This window comes from Benincasa hispida, chromosome 10 (genome assembly GCF_009727055.1).
Source record: "Benincasa hispida cultivar B227 chromosome 10, ASM972705v1, whole genome shotgun sequence".
NCBI classification, from domain to species: domain Eukaryota; kingdom Viridiplantae; phylum Streptophyta; class Magnoliopsida; order Cucurbitales; family Cucurbitaceae; genus Benincasa; species Benincasa hispida.
The window spans coordinates 7528871-7553014 of NC_052358.1; the positions used below are offsets into that span (position 1 = coordinate 7528871).

The 24144-nt window shown below is 35.1% G+C and overlaps 2 protein-coding genes across 2 annotated transcripts; both read left to right on the forward strand.

Annotated features, from left to right (window-relative positions):
- Nucleotides 1–9743: 9743 nt before the first annotated feature.
- On the forward strand, nucleotides 9744–13910 carry LOC120088082 (DNA ligase 1-like). The gene is made up of 3 exons (XM_039045129.1): nucleotides 9744–10283; nucleotides 10386–11121; nucleotides 11797–13910. Exons 1-3 carry the CDS (start codon nucleotides 9958–9960, stop codon nucleotides 12748–12750), a joined length of 2016 nt encoding a protein of 671 aa, XP_038901057.1. The 5' UTR covers nucleotides 9744–9957; the 3' UTR covers nucleotides 12751–13910.
- Nucleotides 13911–15077: 1167 nt separating this feature from the next.
- LOC120088081 (G-type lectin S-receptor-like serine/threonine-protein kinase LECRK3) lies at nucleotides 15078–17971 on the forward strand. Its single transcript, XM_039045128.1, has one exon. The coding sequence runs from the start codon at nucleotides 15350–15352 to the stop codon at nucleotides 17768–17770; it is 2421 nt and encodes an 806-aa protein (XP_038901056.1). The 5' UTR covers nucleotides 15078–15349; the 3' UTR covers nucleotides 17771–17971.
- Nucleotides 17972–24144: the final 6173 nt, after the last annotated feature.

The following is a 24144-nucleotide window of genomic DNA, read 5'->3' on the forward strand; positions in this document are numbered from 1 at the left end:
TACTGTACAAAAAGTATATATATATACACCATTGTTTGATGAGAAAATTAAAATGATATTGTCCTTTTAGAAATTATTTAGGAAAATATTGTTGTTTTCAAATTATTTGTAAAAATATTGTTGTTTTTTTTTAAAATAAGTCTAGGGTGAAAATTCGACCTAATTATTGTTTTTTCTAAAAATAAGTCGAGGGTTACGTCGAATTTTGAACCTCGACCTTCCTTTCACTTGTACGTCGAACTTTAAACCCTCGACCTTGCCCTTCCTAACATTATTATTGAGTCTGTTTAATTATCATTCCGGAGACCTTCCTCTATCAAAAGATCGTATTTCTAAATTTTCATAAGGTCCCTTGGAATTCATTCCAAAGCTTGTTGAATAATTTTTACAGATTCTGTCATCTCAGCAAGTCTGACTAAATAATGAGCTAATGAATCTCCTTCTTTTTGCCACTGAACTTCCCAATCAAATTCGAGAGCGAGATTATGAGAGTGAGTGAGATTATGAGAGAGAGCGAGCGAGATTTTGAACGAAAGCGAGAGCGAGAGCGAAATAGCGAGATTTTGATAGAGAGCGAGAATACCATACAAATTTTCCTTTTTTTCCTTTTTAATTATTATACATTCCACCTTCTTCTTTCTAATCTTTTTTATTATTATTATTTTTCATTTTATAAAAACAATTTCTAAAAATATTTTATTATTTTATTTAAACTTTAAAAAGAATAAATTAAAAAAAATAACTCATAAAAATAAAAAAAAAATATATAAATTAAATATCTCATTTATATAAAAATAATTACAAAAATCAATGTGTCCCACAAGGCGGACATCGTCGATTTCGAGTTGGTTGTTGTCGTCGACTTCGAACTTGAGGTTGCTTGGGTTCTTCTTGATGTTGCTCTGGTACCTCTGCATGCACTTCATAATATAAATATTCATTATGCTCTCCACGACCCCGACCATGTCCATGCACGTATGAAGACGAAGGACCAGCCTCTGAGTCATAATGTCATGAACCAAATGTTGGTATCATCATCATCGGACTAACATAATTAGTTTGACTCTGCGTCTACGTCATAGGGGGTAACTCTTCCACATTATGTGCAACCTCATCAAACTCATCCTCTTCCCGAACAGGTCCTCTACGTCTAGGAGTTGGTGGAGGAACAATAGGTATATCATACATATAATGAATTTCTTCCATATAGCTTTGCCCGTTGTCCCATTAACATATAGCCCAAGAACCTTGTTCAGATCATTCGTAACCTCACGGAGTCTATGTTTGTTCGATCTCTGTGAATTATAAAACAATTAGACAATATTTAAAATAAATTTAAATTAAAAAAATAGATAATATTCATTCATTTACCAGATGACCCACAGCTGCTCCCGGACGAGTGACGTAGCGCTTTGTGATATTTATTATACCAATGAATATATTCTGGAGTGACATCTGTGTCAAACTGTTCAAGAGAACCCCCACTGCAATAAACCTTGCACGATAGTGTCATCGCACTACCAAATGTGCAACTTTTTCGAACCAATCTCCAGTCCTTAGGTCAATATATGCATACGGGTTTCAGTATTATAAGGCGATGGGACATCCTGCTGAAAACCGAATTGTCTCGTCATCCTGTCAGGAAGATGCCACTCACCAATGTGAAAACCATATGAGATGACTCATCGTCTGCCATATGTTTTGACCATTCATACAAAAAATTAGGCAAAGTATGTGCACAATAATTTTGTACAGCTTCCCAAATAACCTGAAACACAAATATATATTTATGAGAATATTAAAGACAAATATATAAAAAATGTGAATAAAATAATCATTAGGTTTAGTGTAATGTACTTGTTCAGGTTGAAGCAGATTCAAACATGTATCTATACTGGTTGACTACATGTGTGGCTGTCCTAGTCACACAATTTTATCTTTCCACCTAAATTTTTAAATTGATAATTTAGAATTAAATTAACTAGATCAGTGACATAAAAATTAAAAATGAATTAAAACAAACATCTGAGAACCGTAGGATCGTCCAACTAAACTGAGCGTCATTAACATGATGTAGCTGTAGAGCCATTGTTGGAAATCGTTCCCAAGTCCATAGTTGCAAAAGTATGAAAGGCCCAGTTATCTCTCGAACCTCAGGTCTTGTTGCTTTACATAGTTGTCTATACAACCATGCCAAGCATGCTCCACCCCATGAATACCGCCCCACATCATGGAGGTTAGCTAATAGTGACAGGAACATCAAGTGAACAAAATGACTTGATTTATCTGAAAACAGACTTCACCCATCATTTGTTAGTATATATGCTCGCGCATATCTTATGACGGTTTCCTCGTTTGCATCATCTGTGAGCTCACAAAATTTGTGTTCCTAACCATATTAAACTTAACCTTGATTCTTTAATCTTGTCGGCAGGTGGGGTCGCACCGAGATTCAGTTGATAAACTTCTAACCAGTCATCGGTACATCACTCCGGTGACCGACTCACCGTCAACAGGCCCAACAACACTTATATGTCTTGTAGAGTGATAGTGCACTCTCCAACAGACATATGGAATGTATGCGTCTCGAGCCTCCATCTCTCGACCAAAGGCTGTGATCAGATGCCAGTCCAACTGAATAAATCTTGCCTCTCGACGTCTGCAAGATATTGCTCCAGTAGTATGATCTCGCCATACAACATATGATCGATATGTCGTAAGCAATAAACGATGGTGACATTTCGGTCCCGTCCAACCATTTGCTGGGTTGTTCACACTGCTACAATTATACCAGCATGTCGATATGAAATTAAACACACTCTTCGTGTTGTTACATTTTTCTCTCAGGTGTTTCATACTTAGTGATCTCGAACAAGCCATCATACCGAGCGGTACTATTCATGTAACAAGTGGCAAGCATTCATTCTATGCTCGCATTTTTTGGCCGTTTGCTCACATTTTAACATGAACTACGAAGATTTTATTGAGAAACTACTACAAAATTGTCAACGTATGCTGAATGTTACTCTCCTCAATTTCAACCTGTTACCGATGAAAATTACTGGATCACGCACACCTAATATGCCTGTCTTTACATCCTGATCCATCTGTTGTTGAGAATACCATGGATTAGACCGAAAAGTTTACGTTATCACAACGAGATAGATTGGACAGAACCAGCCACTCGACACAAAATGTGGATTTTGTAACCAGTTTTGACATAATCGAAGGAAGTGTCCTTCGTTACTAAGACGGGCTCCAGATAGTTAGGGATTGAATAATAAATATATTATTTTTATATATATTCATTTTATTGTATATTCAATTTTTTTTATTATAATTTATTGTATATTCAATTTTTTTTTATATAATTTATTGTATATTCAATTTTTTATAATAACCTACTATTATATATTTATTTTTATTTTTTTTGTAATCAATAAGTTTTACATTATAATAATCTAATAATATCATTATAAATTATAGTTATATAATCTAATATATTCAATTTATTCAATTTATTATCTAATGATTATTCAATTATTAGTATAATAATCTAATATATTCAATATTGTTGTCTAATGATTATTTCAATTATAGTATAATAATCTAAATATATTCAATTTGTTGTCTAATGATTATTTCAATTATAGTATAATAATCTAATATATTCAATTATAGTATGATTTTAGTTCTTTTTTCTCTTTTTTTTAATATATATTTCTATGGAAAGTTCAAATAAAGTGAAGACTCTCGCTCTCTCACTCTCACTTCTTCTAAGATCTCGCTCTCTCCTAAGATCTCACTCTCGTTCTTCTCCTAAGATCTCGCGCTCTCACTCACGCTCTTTCTCATATCTCCTCTCTCTGTTATTGTTGTTATTTTTTCCATTAATGATTACTAGCTTTCATTTTCTTTTGGAACAATCATTTTTTGATTTATGGATCTACTACCAGAAACTCAATGCGTAATCTTAGCATTATAATATGTTTTCCTGAATAATCTCATTTTTCAATTATTCAACCATTTCATTTTTACCCAAGTTTCAATGTTAGTCAGATTAATCAATATAAACTAAATCTAGCTCTCTCTCCAACTTCTCACTTTGAATCTCGCTCTCTCCTAAATCTCACTTTTGAATCTTGCTCTCTCTTAAAAATCTCGTTCAACATCTCGCTCTTCCTACTATCTCGCTTTGAATTCTCGTTCTCTCCTTAATCTGCTTCAGCCCACTTATTTCCTTAATCGCTTTGAAGTTTCGACATGTGTGTAACCTTCGAAACCTAATATACAAAATTTTGTTCGTAGACAAAGCTAATTCAGAATTGTCTTTCATTCCAAGGCATAACTTGTATCCGTGCGCTTCATATTCGCCTGGAGTTCGCTCTCAGAATGTAGCCATCCCCACCCTTCACGTTCAATCCACAAGCCCCGTCTAATTTCGAAATGATAACAAAAATGCATAGGTGTGTTAGAAGCAGTTCGAGTACACAGGTACATATAGTATACCATCTCATTACTTTATTTCCTTTATGAGGAAAAAAAAAGGTAATAAACCTGCAATCTCGAGGGTGGATGTGTGTCGAAACTTCAACCTTCGACAACCTAAGCGAGATTCACGAGATTTTCCTTGTCGAGGGTTGAAGTTTCGGCCTATGTATTGTTTCCAAGTTTTTCTTTGTTCGTCGAGTTCTCACGTTCGACCTCCACATAGTTGAGTTCTCAACGTTCGACCTCTAGCCTCGAACTCCCAAAACAACAATATTTCTCTAATAAGTTTCAAACAACAAGATTTCTCTAATAAACTTTGAAAAAAACAATATTAATATCAAAGGTCTTTGTTTGATGTAGTTAGAGTAGTGATTAGGCACAGTATAGACTAAATTTTAATTCTTGTGTTCTCCACATTTCTACAAAAATGAAATTAGATAAAAATTATTTTAAAAAGATAAAAATGTCTCTACTATACAAAAAAAAAAAAAAAAAAAAGATAAAAAATATTTTTAAAAAGTTTTAAAATATTCACCGTGACAACATTTTTATTAGACTACTAAATGCACATAAAATCACGTAAATTTTCCTTTTTTATTTGTGTTTCCTGCTAGAGGACTTGGAAATGGAAGGCGGCGGCGTCAAAATTACCGTCCTAACCCTAATTCCCCATTCACTTTCATCTTTCTGCCTCGCCTTCCACAGAATATTATGTATATTGGGTGTGAGTATATACTTGGAAATATAAAATTGTATTTATGAGATCTCTTTAAAATACAATTCACATGCTCCAATAAATATTTTGAAAATTGGGAATGGACTAAATAAATAATTAATGAGATATAAAGGTCGAACAAAAAAAATTTAGATAAAAAATCAAATACGAAAGAAATTTAGGAAGTTATGTGAAATAATATCTTAAGTCCCCTTTTCAAAACTAACATGTTTATTAAATTTAATCTTTTCTAAAATTTAAAATCAAAAATGCAATCACTTGAGATGTATTTGGATAATTTGTAAATTCTTTTGAAAGTTTGGAAATTCAACCTTGGAAACAAAACTTGGGCAAATTCAATTTTGGAACAAAACTTGGGTTAAAGATTTGAAAAATTACATATATTTATATAAATTTTGGTAAAGATAACTAAGAAAAAAATTTTAAAATATAAGAAGATTCTACGTAAGATTTGGGAAAAATTACATTGAAAAACTTAACAGAACTTCAGTGTGCGGTATGAAATGTATCCAAAATGCCAAAAATAATTTGATAAGTTTAGAAAATGTTAATTTTTTTTTATTTATTTTGATGGTCAATCTCATATGAGATAGATTGAGAAAAACTAATTTATAAATTTTCAAAAATACATGTTAGTTTTGAAAAGTGAAATTTGAAGGTGTTTATTTTTTATAATTTTCTAAGACATTTACTAAAGAGTTTGCATAAAATCTCAAGAAAATGCTGTTTTACAACATTAAAACATGTACTCACATTGATGAGAGAGAGAAAGTTACCTTCCTAGTTTATTCATTGAACTTTTAAATATATGATTATTTGGTTATCAACTTTAAATGAGTCAAATGAGTATCTTTGAACATTTAATTTCTATCTAAAAAGTTTTTGAATTTTAAATATGTCTAATAAGTCTATAAAATTTCTATTTTGTATCCAATAGATATTAGATATATTTGAAATTTGATTACTAATCGAATAGATATAAACTCGAGTTTTACATTTAATGAAACCTTAAATTGAATTTTAACCTAACATAAGAATAGAAAAACCATGACATTAACCATAACACAACAAAATCGAAAAGAATTAAAAAAAAAAGAAAAAGAAAAATCTACAAGTAGATAGAGTTGGAGGAAAAATGAGAGGAATATTGGAGAACTCACATTAATTCAAGTTTAAGGTGATAAATAATGTAAAATTGAATGAAAAATATTTGAACGAAAATATGCGATTTCTTGAATAATAAAGATTTTGTATGGTTAAAAGAGAAAAAAAAAAAAAAAAAAAACTTTTTTTGGCACTTTCCTTCCCTTAGCATAACTAATTGCTAAAGAAAAGTTTCAAAAATTCAAAATTTCAAAATTTAAAATTTTGATGGAAATTTCATAATGTGGAGAAATTTTTGAGAAATCAAGGGAAAATCAAACTTCTCCTTCTATCAAATTTTGAACTATCAAAAACTCGAAATTTCAAGTTTTTAACCAAAATTTTGATCAAATGATTGTTGTGACATGTGAATAGATACTTATTAGAACCGAAATAATAGAGCTAAAGAATAAATGTATTTATAAAATCTTTTCTAAAATACAATTCACATAACACAGTAGATATTTTGAAAATTAGGAATCAAAATTTATGGACTAGAATAAATATTAAGAAAGATAGAAAGATCAAATGATTTTTTTTTTTGGACATTTTAGTCATTTACTGAAGGAATTTGCATAAAATCTCAAGAAATGACTGTTTGGACAACATTAAAAAAACAGTACCCACATTCATGATGAGAGTCGAGAGAGAAAAGTCAGAAAGTTATTACTTAATTTGTGTTTAATAGATTAAAATTTTAAACATGTTTTAATAATTTTGTATTTAATAAATATTCGACATATTAAAATTTGATTAACTGATCGATTATATAAAATGAATTTTATGTTTATGAAATCGTTAAAATTTTCAAATTTCATGTATAATAGGTCATTTATGAACTTTAAAAATGATTGAATAGATTAATGTCTAATAAACACAAAATTGAAAGTTGGTTAATAATACCATTTTTAGTCCAGATACATTGGCTTCATTCCAATTGAGTCAGTACTTGTACTTTTAGTTATAAATATATGCTTCTAAACTAATCAACCAAATTTATCGAAGAAAATACATTGTTATATATGTTTTCCAAAAAAAAAAATAAAACCCTATGTTAACTTGTGTTGAAGTCAAGATCTAGATAAAGAGAAAATGAACATGACCTTTAAGTATAACAACAATGGTAAATTGTAATTCAAGAAAGCACATGACTGACAAAATGGAAAGAATCTACCACATCAGTGTGATGCTTGTCATACAAGTATTGATGATTATGTTAAAAAATGAAAAGTAGGGAGTTTGTGAATTATAATGAACTTACTTTTTCTACCGCTATCATGGTGTACTATAGGGGTTGATGTAAGCCTTTCTCCATAGGATTTTGGAGTTGCATTGGGATATCTTTTGATTAATATGAACGGACATAGTCATTTGGTATTTTGTCATCTCCTTTTAGCTATATTTTTGGACTTGGGATGATCTTTTTGGTGGAGGCATGCCACATTATGCATTTTGTGAAGTTGAGCACGTTAGCTTGAACCTTCATTTTTCTAGGCCCATTTTGGTATTAAGTTGTCACTTTTAACCTGAATATGTCTTCTTGACTTATTGATAGTTTTTCGTGAGGTTGAACATGTTGGTTTGACCTAATTTAACCTCAAAGTATATTCATTATTACTCGTGAAAATATGAATAAGAGGAAAAAAAGTTTCAAAAGAAAAAGAAAAAGAAAAAAAAAAAAAAACTATTTTGGCGTTCTACTCGAAGAATAGAAAAAACTATTTTTCTTATCAATAGAGAATTTGTTTGAGAAATTAACCGTTGACTTTTTATGATTGAGTAGAGCCATGGAATTTGTTTTTTGTTTTATTTAATATTTAAATGCAGAAGAGGTAGATAATTAAGATAAATTCTTATAAATAGAAAAAATCTCACGAACATTTACATTTTACATAAATTTTTTTTTTTAAAAATGCTTTACTTTTTGCTATAAAGTATAATATTTTTAAATATTTTTTATATTTAAAAAGACTTCGATAATTAAGAGGATGTCAAACATACTCTTTATTTCAATAAACAAATAAACTAAGCAAGTGGGTTAACCATTGAAGCATTTTGTTTAGGTTCAATATGATTAAATGGGGGTGGCCGTGTGGATTTTTCAATCTTTTGACTTTTGATCATGTCAAAATTTACTAAGAAATTAACTACAATAGAAGCACAACTTCAAGAAAACTCAGCTACAAAATCTATTTAACCTCAAGTATAATAATGATTGTTAACATTAACATAACTTTGGAAATAATGGAAAACTAATTTGACAATAATCCAAATATCAAAATTATAAACGGTAACCTTTTTTTTTTTTAAAGTAAAATTGAACGAGAAATTTAAATTAATGAAAAAAATAGTGAATTGATTAGATTAAAAAAAGACTTAATTATGCAATAAATTAGGTCTCCTTTGTTAAACCATTTCATTTTTGGTTTTTGTTTTTCAAAATTAAACCTATTTTTTCCTCTTTCCAAAAACAAAAACAAGTAAAAAAAAAATCTACTTTTTAGTTTTCAAAATTTGACTTGATTTTTTTAAATTATCGATAAAAATAGATAAAAGGGAAGAAACTTAGAAAGGAAAATAATAATTATAGACTTAATTTTCAAAAAACAAAAAATCAAATGATTTATCAAATGGAGTTTTAATTATAATTTTGGTTTTTTTTTTTTTACATAAATCAACAACGGTGGGTCGAGCTCTAAAATGAGAATAAATATTATTCAATACACTACTTTTGTATTGGTCTTATTGATAATTTTTATCCCCTTCATTTTAATAGGCGTGTATTCTCACAAAAAAAAAAAAAAAAAAAAATCATTTTTTAATTATTCAAATATCCTTCGAAATTTCCTCAACAAATCCTTCGAAATGAATATGGTGTTGCAGTGAAGTGAAGACACCGTCCCATATAAAAGGTTTTCTTTTTCTTAGGTTTATTTCCCAACCATTTTATCCGCTATTACATAAAATCACTAAATAGTTTGGCATTCATTTTTATTCTTATTAAAATTTCAAGAGGCATCTGTAAAAAAAAACTGAAAATACTTTTTCCATTTGTGGTTGCGTCTGAAGTAATACAATTAAAACGATAATTATAAGAATCACGCTCACTTAAAAGTTTTTAACTTTTTTTAGAAATAAAGATAACATAAAAAAATAAAAATTCAAATTACTAGTTGAATTTGTCAAAATATACACAAAAAAGAATAGTAGTGTTAATTATAATTTTTAAAGGAAGGGTGTGTTGAGTGAGGTGTGCAAAGAGGGTGGATGGGTTAGAAGGGATCAAAAGGAGGCCAAATTATACAATAATTAATAATAATAATAATAATAATAATAATAATAATAATAATAATAATAATAATAATAATAATAAAGGGGGAGAAAAAGGAAAAAAAAACAGAGATTACTCACTCTGATACACAAAAACGCTACCAATGACCAAAATAAAATCCCAAATTGAAAACAAAAAGAGAGAGAAAAGGCTTTTTGGATTTATTTATTTTTATTTGTATCTTTTTGAATTGAATTGAATCGCCATAAACCCTAAAATTCGAAATGCGAATGATGACGTGAGAGTGGCTGGAAACATGGTTAAGCAACGCGAAACCAACGCGAAACGATGGGGCACGCTGGAGGAGCTTTTGCTAGCCTCCGCCGTGAACCGCCATGGGACCACCAGTTGGGAGTCCGTCGCCATGGAAATACAAACTAGATGCTCTCAATCTCAATCCCCTTCCTCTTTTCTAACTCCCCAAGATTGTAGGAATAAATTCTACGACCTCAAGCGACGATTCCTCTCCCAAAACGTCCTCGATTCTGATTCCACCTCCCTCATGTCCATGCTCGACGAGTTGAGAAAGATTCGAGTCGAGGAGCTCCGCCGTGATGTTCAACGTCGGGATGTCTTGATCGTGTAAAATTCTTGCTCTTCCACTCAGAGATCTGATCTGACCCCAACTGATTGGTCGGTTGAGAGATCTGAACATCTTTCCCTCCATTTTGTTTGTGTCAACAGGTCATTGGAAATGAAGGTGAAGCGATTGGAGGAGGAGAGAGACCGCAGTTTCAACCAACCCCATCAGGGATCTGATCTGGACACCGACAAAGCGATAACTAACCTCCACCCTCAACCTCAAAATCCGGCCGCCTCTGTAGACGAATCCGACGATCGCGAGAACCGATCCCTCAACGAATCCAATTCCACGAGTAAAAAACACGATGTTCGACAGAACGGCGTCGTTCAGGGAAACCCGATAATCGAATCAGTCAAAATCCCAAAGATCAAAGAAACCGGGCCGCCCCAAACCGGGAGTGAACCGGGAAGGGAATGGTCATTCAACAGCACAGCAGCGGAGCCGGAGCCGGAGCCAGAGCCGGAAAGAGAAAAGAACTCGGCGATGGGGGGAGGATATAAACGAAGGGAAAAAGAAAGAAACTGGGGGAATTCGAAAGGGAGTCAGACGGCGGTGGGCGATTCGAACGAAGCGTGGGAATCGGTGAGCGAGTCGAAGCAAGAAGGGAAAGAGGGGGCGGTGTCGAAGCAGCAAAGCAGCGACGTGCAAAGCTCAGGCAGTTTGTCTCAGAGGAAACGGTGTCGTAACAGAGGAGGAACTAGCAGCGGCGAAGAGCCCGAGGTTTCTCCCGCCAAGCCCAAGCCCTTAGCCGTTAAATCTGAACCGTTGCTCAAACTCCTCGAGATCATTCGCTCCCATCGGCTTGGCTCTACCTTTGAGCGCCGCCTACGGAGCCAGGTACGTTTGCCGCATTTTGGGGGTTTTTTTTTTTAATAACCGTTAATGAATAAATAAAATCGAAGTAAGAAAATTATAAAAAAAGAATTGGGAATGAAAAATGGGAGACTGGATAAGAAAAGGTAACGTGTAAAGAAGGAATCACATTATGAATATGAACGGCCTTGATGATTCATCATGAAGTCATCCAGGTGGATGTTAAATCTACGGCTTTGTACTTGCCACTTGGGTGCGTCTAAGGACTTTTTTGGCCATTCACACCGAGAAATCGAGGGTGTTTTGGTCCTTACTATAGGACAGTTGGGTGGGATCTGAGCCTTGTCAGCTTGACACGCTGACCATATTTGGCTAACGGTGGTGTACCCCCGTAAACCCTTCCGTTAGCGGAACTGCGTGGTTTTAACGTGGCTAAATAAGTCTAGTGGCCCAAAGTTTTTAATTACGTGGCAATTCAGAAATATCCCAACCGTTCATTTCACAAATAGGTTCCGGTTCGATGAGATGGACATATGTCCCGGTTTGAGCCAAGTCTGTACATTGGGTTAAGTCTTTGTTTTGTTTGGCGTTGGATGTTGTTGTATGTGTAGTAGCGAAAGTGATGGTTACTTGGTTAGTAGTGCGGGCGGACTGTGGAGGAAGTGGGTCTGAATTTCTGTTTGTTTTAATTTCTTGCAGGAATCGGATAGATACAAAAAATTGATTCGGCAACACATTGATCTGAGAACGATTCGTTGTCGAGTGGTTAAAGGTGCGTATGCGGATTCAATTCACCGGTTCTTCCGAGATCTCCTCCTCCTTTTCAACAATGCCATCATTTTCTTCCACAGATCTTCCCCCGAAAATGGTGCAGCACTTAAGCTTCGGGCTCTGGTGTTGAAAGAAATGAAAGACAAAATAAGAAACCCCCAACCCATAGTCCTAAAATCAAAGCCCAATCAAGAAGCCGATCTTTCATCGTCAAAGCCTACCACCAAGCCATCTACTACCATAATGGGGTGTCGTAAACGCGACTCCGTTGCAGTGGTATCGGATGTGGGTGGCAAAAAAACCGAGAAGAACTCTAAAGATGTTGAAGGGAAACCCAAGGTTGCTGATTCTTCTGAGATTAAAATATACGAGAAGGGTACATGGAAGAAGGGCTTGAATTCGAAAGAGAGACCAAGACCGGCAGGGACTAATTCAGGGCCGAGAAGCTCAAGAACATCATCGACGAGCAAAAACAATGGGGAAGTGAAGCACGAATATGGAGGGAACGAATTGAGCTCTCATGATGGGATGGACAAGAAAGAGAGAGTGACGAAGAAGAAGCAAGGTGCTGTAAGCTTCTTGAAGAGAATGAAACAGAATTCTCCAAGTGAAGGCACAGATGAAGATGGTGAAGCTTCAGAGGACGAGAGTTTAAAAGAAGAGGAGGAGGAGGAAGAAGAAGAAGAAGAAGAAGAAGAAGAGAAGAGGAAGGTGAAGAAGCAGAATGAAGAGAAAAAAGAAAGGGTAAGACGGAGTAGTGGAGGAGGGAGAGGGAAGAGAGGGGTTGGGAGGCCGCCGAAGAAAACTGAAACAGTGACAGTAAAGAGGCAGCAGAGAGAGGAGGTGGGCGGTGGTAAACCCCAGAAGCGTTCAAAGAGATAGCTTAGTCATCATTATAATTCATTCTTATTGTATAATGTAAATTATGCAGTTGTCATACGACTGTTTTCCATTTTCTTTAGCCTTACAGGTTACTTTCCCAGGGAAACAGGAAAAGGGACAAACGAACGAACCCTCCCTTTTTTGTTTTGTGGCCGCTGATTCATCATATACATGTCCAGATTAATGAAATTGGAAGTTTGATTGTTTTTTGTTCTTGAATACCACAGAAAGTGATGTAAAGAAGTGTATTGAATGAATCTATTAGCCGTGGCTGTGAGAAAGGAAAAATATTGTGTTAAAACAAGTTGAGTTGTGCAAAAGACAGAAGTGGAGTTCAAATTTTTAACCAATGCCATGCCATTCAGCTATGACAGCCTGGGCCGACCCAGATTAAGGGGAAAAAGTCTTCCCACTTCACATGCAAGCCGAGTTCAACTTTTTGAATGGTTCAGTGGAGAAATTGAGGTGTACTTCAGTTCAAAATTTAACAAATAATTGCATCCTAAACCAAAGATGCAGTGTGATTTTGAAAGAAGGTACTAAGTTGGCCAAACTTGGGCCGTATCAGCTCCTCACATGACCCATGTGACAAAAGACAATGTTAACTATGTTCATTTTCCAATGACCAAACACACTTGCCTTGATTCCCTGCATTCAAACCCACCAAAAAACACAAAACCCTCTCTTTTTTGCCTCCAAATCAGATCTGTAAACTCTCACTCACTATGAAAATTCCTCGGATTGCAGCTCTGGTCTGTTTCTTTGGCTTCATTCTCATCTCCATTTTGATTTGTTTTCCCATGAGAATCCACAATCACAGATCTGCTCATCTTCTTCCCACAGGCCTAATTGAATCCCGAAGATTGCTCCTTTCTTCTCTCTCCTCTTTCTCCACAAATGGGAGCAAGATGAAAAATGGTAGTAGATCTGCAGAGACAAGTCTAAGAGTGGCGCCGCCCAGCAAATCAAATCCCACGCAGAACAAGTAATGCATTACTTAGTTTAATACTCTACACTCATTCTTGTACAAACATCTTAGAGTGCAGGTGAAAGAGAGAAGATTGAATCAATCTCTTTTCTCTTTCCAAATTTTTGCAGTTTCTCATTTGTTTTTGCTCATGCATTATTGATTAGTAAGTGGATGGGGGAGGCTTTTGGAATTATTGGATTTCCTTGTTACTGCATCCTTGAGTTAGGAGTAGTTAATTATGACTTGCAGAAACTCCAGATTTGATGTTAAGCACTTGGATTCATAAGAAATAACTCACCGTTTAGCTTCTTTTCTGTGACGGTCGATTCTTAGTATATTCACATTGGAAATACGAGACATAGGAGTCTATAATTACAAACCAATTCAGGTGACATGAGATGACAAAATGAAGTTAGTTTTAGAATTTGATTAATTTGTTATCAAATGGAGCCTAATCAAACAATGCATAAAATTACTTCATTAAACACTCATATGTTTGTTACATTTTCTCACAAATGTTTTTATATACAAGTTCATTTGGTTTGCTATACACATTTTAAATGCTTTTAAGATATTGAATTAATATAAAGGAACTATTACACACATTCAAATAATGACTTTAAATTTGCATTGAAAGCACTATAGCGGACATCACTAATGGTGGGCGATGACAGTCGCTAAAGGTCTGATAGTTGTAATTTGAGGTAGGAGGCGGTTGTCACTTGTAGTAGGCAGAGCTATTCAACAAGGAATTGACAATTAGCATGATCTTCCTCCCTAGAGGTTGAATGTTTGATCTCCTATCCCATAATTGTTGTATTAAAAAGAGTGTAACCTGAATTGCATGCATCTTCGTGCATCCCTTCAATCAATGATATACCAAAATATTTTTTTACGAGTTTGAATTGATCCACTAACCTAAGCGTAGAGGTAGAAACTGGGATTTCACATATCATATTTCAGAATTCAAGTCATTCCCATCCTGAGGCAGAAGGTAAAGTGAAAAATGATGCAGATTGAATTTGAATTAAATATTTGTTTTGCTAAAATGTGCAACTAATGGATTTAATAAGATGTGAATCATTCAAACCAAATTGGACTAATAAAAAAAAAAAAAAAAAACAGTACAAATAAAACAATATGGTTTTGATTTCTTAAAAGCCATTGATGGTAGAATATGCAGAAGTCGTGGAATGGTGATAGAGACTTAGAGTAAATGAATTGGTTGCATAGGTCATTAAAATAAAATATAGTTCATTAGATAAACTAAACCCCAGTTAGAAGAAAAATATATATTTTTCATTCCCATAATTTTCCTTATTAGTTGAAACTAAAAAACCGTTTAATTTATGGGTAGTGGTCAAGGTCAAGTGGATACCATCCTTGCTCTGCAGATTCAAAAATTCCAAGTCAACAACGGAACGAGGAAACTGAGTTTCCCCTGTTTGTCTTCTACATTCATTCTACTCTCTGCCGCTTTGCATTTCCACCGCAACTTTCTTCTCATACCTCCAATCAATCTGCCCCGCCATTCTCTTCTCAATTCTATTCCCCTCTCATCTTAATTACCCACTTCAATTTCCTTATGTAAATTCGAAAACTCTTAATTCTTAGCTATCCTCTGCTTCCATGGCTTCCCTCTGTTTCCCATTCCTACCTATTCTTCTACTTCTGCTTCCTTTTTTTCCCCCATCCTCTACTGTTGCTCAGAAGCCAAACCCAAATATAACTTTAGGCACATCTCTCACCGCTCGTGACGGCGATTCCTTCTGGTCCTCTGCATCTGGTGATTTTGCTTTCGGTTTCCTACGCCAATCTGAAGGGGGAGACTATTTGTTGGCAATTTGGTTCAACAAAATTGCTGAGAAAACCGTGGTTTGGTCTGCTAATCGGGACAAACTGGCACCGAAGGGATCTACTGTTTTACTTTCAACAAGTGGTCGGCTCGTCCTCAACGACCCTGGAGGCAACCAAATTTGGCCTACAACTTCCTTTGCTACTAATCAATCTGTTTCCTATGCAACCCTTCTTGACACTGGAAACTTCATTCTCGCTTCTAAGAACTCTGAAATTCTGTGGCAGAGCTTCGATTATCCTACCGATACGATTTTACCGTCACAGATTCTTAATCGGGGGACCAGTCTGGTTGCACGATATACAGAAACGAATTACTCAATTGGAAGATTTCAACTTACGATGCAAATTGATGGGAATCTCGTGCTTTACACCAGAAATTTCCCTACGGATTTATTAAGTAACAGTTATTGGGCAACTAACACTGTGAACTTCGGCTTTCAACTCGTCTTCAACCTCTCTGGTTCGATTTATCTCATCGCAGAGAATAAAACCATTCTTAACACTTTGTCATCAAATAATCCTCCAACTCAAAATTTCTACCATCGAGCGATTCTCGAGGATGATGGGGTTTTCAGACATTATGTTTACCCAAAGAGGGGTACTGGAAGTAATTCGTCTTGGGCTGAAGCTTGGTCAGTATCCATATCCATTCCTTCCAACATCTGTATGGCAATTAATGAAGGTTCGAACAGTGGAGCATGTGGGTTCAATAGTTACTGCAGGCTTGGAGATGATCAAAGGCCATTTTGTACTTGTCCACCAGGCTATGACTTGTTTGATCCAAATGATGTGACCAAAAGTTGCAAACCCAAATTTGTCTCTCAAAGTTGTGATGAATCGTCTCCCGAAACATATAACTTCGATTTTATTCCTCTGGAAAACGCAGATTGGCCTGAAGATGATTATGGATATTTCCAACCAGTAGATGAGGATTGGTGCAGAAACGATTGTTTAAGAGATTGCTTTTGTGTGGCAGCCATTTTTAGAAATGGTTATTGTTGGAAGAAGAAGTTTCCGCTTTCGTTTGGGAGAATGGATTCTAGTGTTGGTGGAAGAGCTCTTATCAAAATCAGGAGAGACAATTCTACTCTGCAATCTCAAAACTTTGACAAGAATTGTAGGAACAAAACTAAGATAGTCATTGGGTCGGTTTTGTTAGGAAGCTCTTTATTTCTAAATATCCTCTTGTCACTTCTCACTTTATTGATTGGCTTCCGATTCAGTAAAAGAAAATCAAAGGCTGTTGGAAGAGACCCTTTCATTTCAGGTGTGAATTTGAGGGCTTTTAGCTACGAAGAGCTCGACAAGGCCACAAGGGGATTCAGAGAGCAACTGGGAAGTGGTGCATTCGCTACGGTGTATAAAGGTACTCTTGATTCTGTAGAGGACAACAACTTGGTGGCAGTCAAGAAGTTGGAGAATATAGTGAGTGAGGGAGGAGAGAAAGAATTTAAAGCTGAAGTGAGTGCTATTGCTCAAACAAACCATAAGAATTTGGTTAAATTGGTTGGTTTTTGCAACGAAGGAGAACATAGAATGTTGGTGTATGAGTTCATGGAGAATGGGTCTCTTGCCGATTTCCTGTTTAGGCCTTCAAAACCAACTTGGTATTCTAGAATTCAACTTATTTTGGGAATTGCTAGAGGGCTAAGTTACTTACACGAAGAGTGTAGCACTCAGATCATTCATTGTGATATCAAGCCCCAAAACATTCTCCTTGACGGCTGTTTTGGTGCAAAAATTGCAGACTTTGGATTGGCCAAACTTCTGAAGAAAGACCAAACTCGAACCATGACTGCAATTAGAGGAACAAAGGGGTATGTGGCTCCGGAGTGGTTCAGAAGCATGCCCATTACAGTGAAGGTTGATGTTTATAGCTTTGGGATTTTGTTAATGGAGATGATCTGTTGCAGAAAGAATTTTGAACTGGAAGCAGAGAATGAAGATGAAATGATACTGACGGATTGGGTTTATGACTGCATGAAAGAAAGAAAAATGGAGAAGTTGATAAAGAATGATGAGGAAGCAGAGAATGATATGAAGAGAGTGGAGAAGTATGTTAAGATTGGAATTTGGTGCATTCAAGAGGAGCCATCACTAAGGCCACCCATGAAGAAAGTGATACAGATGCTTGAAGGTGCAGTTGAGGTTTCAACTCCCCCTGATCCATCTTCATTTATCAGTGCATTTTAACAACAACATTGGCTCTCTCTTCTTTCATATTGTATGAATAACCTAATGACTTAGCTATTATCATATACTCATATACATGAAATAAAAAAAAAAAAAAAAAAAACATAGACATGCCTTCTTTCAATTCCTACCTCATTTTATAATGAAAAAAACTTGCACCTATCTTGGTGCAACTCAGATTGCACACTAGTGGAACTCTAATCCAATTGAGTTTTCTTTTCAATTATGGTCCCTACATTTTTTTAGGCATAAATTCATACATTGAAACAAACCAAACAACCCAAACCAATACCAAACTACCCCTCTTCAAGCATGAGGGAAAGAACATGATCTAGAAAGATATCATTCCAGATGCAGGAGAGTCTTGAAGAGGAGGTCAACGAAGCTAACTGTGATCCCTTAGTTAAATATTATGTTTCAGATTGACTTAATCAAACATTTAATTGAGCTGAGAGATGATTTTGATGGAAAAGAAAAGTAACCCATTTGAAAGAGTTGAAATTTTTAGTCAACTTGGGTCCGTCAAGTAAAGGTGCATTTGGAATAGGTGTTAAATTTAAAAACAAGTCATTTTGGAAAATATTGGAGGATTTGATGGAAAATTTTACAAAATGACCCAAAACCTAAAAACTTCTCTATGGATGACCTATTTCTAAAAACTTTTCTAGCACTGACCTTTTGCCTATACGAAATACCAAAATTACCCCCAGTTTTTAAAACTCGTCAAATCACACCACATTTATTCTTCCTTCAATGATTTCTTCAACCCTTCATTCAATGTGCATACAATACAACACCAACATTCCATCAAAACATTTATTCCCAACTAATATTCTACCAATAACATTGAATAACATTGGTATGAAGAGAATGGAAGGTCACTTTCAGTATTCATTTTCTGTTGAACTCCGACGAAATTCTCTCATTGTTCTCTCGTAGCTTTCTCTAAGAGTTTCACTCCAACATTTTCGTTGATCTCTTTCATCGTCAGATTCAAACAGAGAGAACGTAAGTGATATTCTATGATTTCTTGTCCCAGATCACTTTCATAATAAGTGTCATTTAGCATTAAATGAATGATCGTATAGTAATATATACATAATCCTTTATTACAATATAAACAATCATTCATAAATTACTAGACAATCATTGATCTACAATGGGATAAGCAAACCATTGATAAGTGAACAATCCTTTATACATTACTATGCGATCGTTTATAAATGTTTACACGATCGTTTAGTAAATTATAAACTATCGTGTAGTAATTTATCAACGATCGTATAGTATTTATAAACGATCGTGTAAACATTTATAAACGATTGTGTAAACATTTATAAACGATCGCATAGTAATGTATAAAGGATTGTTCACTTATCAATGATTTGCTTATCCCATTGTAGATTAATGATGCTACTTCGCATCTTTGTACGATTTGGTGGGGATTGGGATGAGTCCGGAAGAAATTATGTTAGTGGTCATATGAAAGGTTTGAAAGTCAGAAATGATATAACAATCAGTGAATTAGTTAGTATGATGCACCAACGACTGAATATCGATCCGGATATGTTTGATATACACATCAAATGTTGTTACAATTTATTGGTCTCAGCTCCCCCAATTGACATAATCGATGATGAAGACCTTAGACTTTTTTTAAAAGGCAGTGATGCATCCTGGATGTTGTTATTTGTATCAGTTACACCTTGCGAAAGTCATGGAGTACACACGGACAATATGTACCAGCATTGCAATTAAACTGATCAACCCATTTTAACCAGTCAAAGTTGTGGGTTTGCAACCATTCCGACCCGCAATATTCATACCATGTCTTCACTTGATGATCATATTGAGCCATGTAACTTGAGGGATGACTGAAATGAAGCTTGGTTTGGTCAATACAGTGAACTCAAATATACTTCACAATTCGATATTGAACATGGATATGGACAATCTTTAGGACCACAAACTTCTCCAACACCTAACATGCATGTTCCAACCCCACCTGCTCTTGTCCCACCAGTTGTGATGCCTTCAATGCATTCCACCATTCCAACCGAACCATTTGTTGATATACCCAGACCATCTGAGGGCCCATCGTATGACGACCTCATCACAATACCTCATGACTGTCTAAATGACGAGGATATAAAGGTTGGTCAAATTTTCATTTTTAAATATGATTGTCAATTAAATTATCGATGCTTGCAATAAGAAAGAACTTTGACTACCGTATAAAAAAGTCAACAAAGAGCTTGCTAACTATTCGGTGTTCGGTGGAGGAATGCAAGTGGAGGGTCCATGCAAAAAAAAAAAAAAAAAAGTAAGAAAGTGATTCCTTTACAATGACGAAATATCCAAGCGAACATACATGTTCTTTTGAAATGAGAATTGGTAATCATCGACAAGCAAAAAGTTGGTTTATTGGACACTTAATCAAGTCCAAATACGAACAAGTTGGTCGAACATACCACCCAAGGGATATAATTGAGGACGTCCGACCAGACTATGGAGTGAACATAAGTTACAGGCGGGCTTATCGTGCTAGAGAGTACGGATTGGTGTTTGCATGAGAGTAGCCAGAAGGATCATATGCTATTGTTAGGGCATATGGCGAGGCACTTAAGCTTGCAAATCTAGGTACGATATTTGAGGTTGAAGTAGAGGACGGACAATACTTTAAGTACGTCTTCATGGCACTTGGTCCGTATATCAGGGGTTTTCTGAACTGCATCTGACCAGTAATCGTTGTTGTTGGAACCTATTTGCATGAGAAATACAAAGGTGTGTTGTTAATAGCAACGTGTATCAATGACAATAACAACATATATCCTATCGCCTTCAGTATTGTAGATGGTGAGAACGATGTATCATGGACTTGGTTCATGACTCATATAAAGACTTCGATAGGAGATGTTCCCAATTTAGTGATTATATCAGATCGTCACATCTCAATTGCAAAGGCTATTGCAAGTATATTCCCTGATGCATTTCATGCCTTATGTATATACCATATTCGTGTTGGGGTTGATGCCCTAAACTCTCGTAGGGTCCTGTAGTTTGTAAACATCTACATGAACAAATGCTTGTGATGTAATAATATAAGATATTTTCTCCACTATTGTCTATGAAATATGAGACATTTTAGTTGCATTTACCATAAACCAATAAACTAAGATCCTTGATTGTCGATATAACTTAAGCATGTATGTGGAGACATACAAATGGTGCCTTAAGTGATAACCTAAATGGTCTGTAGTATATGGATAAAAGAGGGAAACCTTATCATGGTACACTACGGATACGACCCACTTTGTACATGTTACAAGTGTTTTAAAGTGTTACAGATGATATGATCTTAATCCTAGGTCAATTGAGAACTCCTGCTTATAAGGGTGGTCTTTTGATTTGCATGGGTACGAGAGGCCAGATTGCCGACTCAAACCTACCACTTTGAGGATTCATCTGATTGGGGAGCTGAGAACTCAGCTACACAAGATGGAATTTACTTCTTCCTCGAAGCAAGAATAAGTAGATAAATTGCTCCCTTAAGGGCAGATTCCAAGGCTTGAACGATGTGGCGCCACACACCTTCTCATGGCCCAAGAGGCGTCCCCTCATAGTAAGAATATGATGTATTATTCATTAGAAGAATTAGTAGTACCTAAGAAGTTAGATGCAACTACAGGGGCAAAATGGTAAATTGGCGCAGCTGTACTTACGAGCGATCTGTAAAGGGTTATCTTACTATTGACTGGTTATATCCGATGGACATAGAAATATATCTGTGGTGAGAAGAATGCAGCTGTCGGTCTTTAGTGGAGTGTTCGACAGTTAACGGATCGTGGATCTCGTGATTAAAGAGTTTAGTCAGCTAGTCACGTACCATTGGAGATTCAAGCTACAAGTCCATAAGGTCCCCTAGGTAGCTCAATAGATTCAAGTTGAAAATAAGTTTTTTGGTCAGTTTGAAGTATTCAAATCAACAAGAGGGAGTTTGATTATATATGATATAATTAAACTGGTTCAATTATATATGATATAATCGACATGATGTATGAGATACATTAATTGGAGGAATTTGATATAAATATGATTTATATTGAATAAAAGAGAAAGGAACTATAGTTTAAATGTTACATATGATGTGATATTAAAATTATAGGTTATAAATATAATATGATAAGTTAGTTATTATATTTATTTATAATTAAAACAATTATATGATAATTTTGGGTGATTTCTCCTTTAACCATGCGTGAAAGTGGGAGGTTATGTTCAATTTTCATAATTGAAGAATAAAATGAAAAATGTTTTCATTTTGTAAAGAATCGCTTCATTAAGAGCATTACCAATCGTTTAGCTTATTAGAGACTATACGACAGCCTTCTAAGTGAGAGCATAAACGATCGTGTAAGGCACTTTTCACTAAATGATCGTGTAAAGCAATTTACTAAACGATTGCGTGCCTAGCGATATTCTCTAAATGATTGCATAAACGATCAAGCACATAAAGTCTATACGATAGACCGTTCACTTTCCCACTTGCTTGGTTGTTTGGTTCGATCGTTGCCTTCCTCCATCCCTCTACCAAATCCAACAGAGTCCACACCTCATGGATTCTCACTCTAAGAATATCAAGGTTGCCGAGTGGTGGTGTCTAAGAGAGTGTTTGTGTAGGATTGTATCAGCAACAGTGGAAGTATAAGGATCATCTAAGCATTCTAATTCACTAATTTTGGCCAAATATAAAGCAAGTGAGTTTCAAGACATACCTTTTGTAGAACTTCTTCAAAGCTTGATCTCCAACTGCAATCTTCTCCAAATCTTGTTGCAGACCACCTCAAGATCTTCTCCACTATTCTTTTGGTGCTCTAAATTGAGTTGTGGGACTTAAAACAAGCTTGAATCAAGGGATGAAGGAAAAATACTCACCGTAGCAATCTTGTTGAAGAACTCTTTCTTCAACCCGAATTTTCTCTAAAATTCTCTCTTGATTGCATGCCCGAATTTCACTCTAAACTCTTCAATATATTGCAGATCAACATGCAAAGGTGAGAGTTGCATGAATTGCAACTCATACTTGGAGAAAGGCAAGACAAAGAAAATGCTATTAGTGTGAGCAAGTTAGGTGATGGATAATGGAAAACCAACTTTTTCCATTTGTGTTTTGTTTTTTTTCTATTTTTCAATTTTATCTCAAAAATCAAAACTTGATTTTAAAATTCATTTTGATTTTAAAACTGAAAAATAAAATTAATTTCATAAATTAATTTTAATTAAAAATTAATTAATTTAATATCAAATATTTACACATATCCATCTTTACATATTTAAATCATATTTAAATATATAAATTCTTCTATTTCATTTAATTCTCAAATTAAACACGTAATTATATCTTATATAATTACTAATTCCATTAATTCTAATTTGAACGTTTCAAATTAACTTATCTTGCCATTCTAGAGTTAGTCCATTACGAGCTAGTAGGGGGACCTCACGGACTTACAGATCATGGGCTCCAATGATTCGAGATTAATTGGCTAAACTCATTAGACCAAATTAATCCACATTCATTAACTAATGGGTCACTCCACTAAAGTCCATAGTTGCACTCCCCTCACTGTAGATATATTATGTCCACATGATTTAACCATAATCAGCAAGTCGACCATTCACAGGTTGTTCGTAATAACGGCTGGGTCAAATATCTGTTTTACCCCCAAGATTACGTCTTATTACTCAAGTTCCTACTGATCCTTTAATGAACAACTGGTTTGTGATCCAATCTCTAACCCAAACTCTCTCAGCCCAGTGAGAGGGTGGGGCCCCTTGTTCAAGAGCTGGATTCAGTACTTGAGAGAACAACCTTTCTCCTATCCTTAGATTGGGTAGGCGTGAATTCCGTCTTGCACCTTGTGTCCCCAGTTATCTATTTGGTCTTACCTTTGAAATGGGAGTCTTATTGAGCCGGCGCTGTTAAGCCAACCTTCACCTATGCAAATCTAAGGGCAATCCCGAATAAACAGGAGTTCATAGTTAGCTCAGGTTTAAGATCGAGTTACCTAGGTCATCTAGGTGAAATAGTCAGTCTTATACATTAAACAATATTATAAAGTAAGAGTGACTTATTTCTTTGTCCGATCTTATGCAAACTCATTGCATAGGACGCCCCCATTCCTCATGTGATAACATGTACGAATTAGGATCACATCGTATGTAGCACTTTACAACTCTTTGTAATAACTACAGAGTAGGCCGCATCCAACGGTGTTACCAGAATAAGGTACCAAACCTTATTCATGTACCATAGATCATTTTGACTATTTACTTGAACCTGATCCACTCTTATGTCTCCATATAAAGTTCAA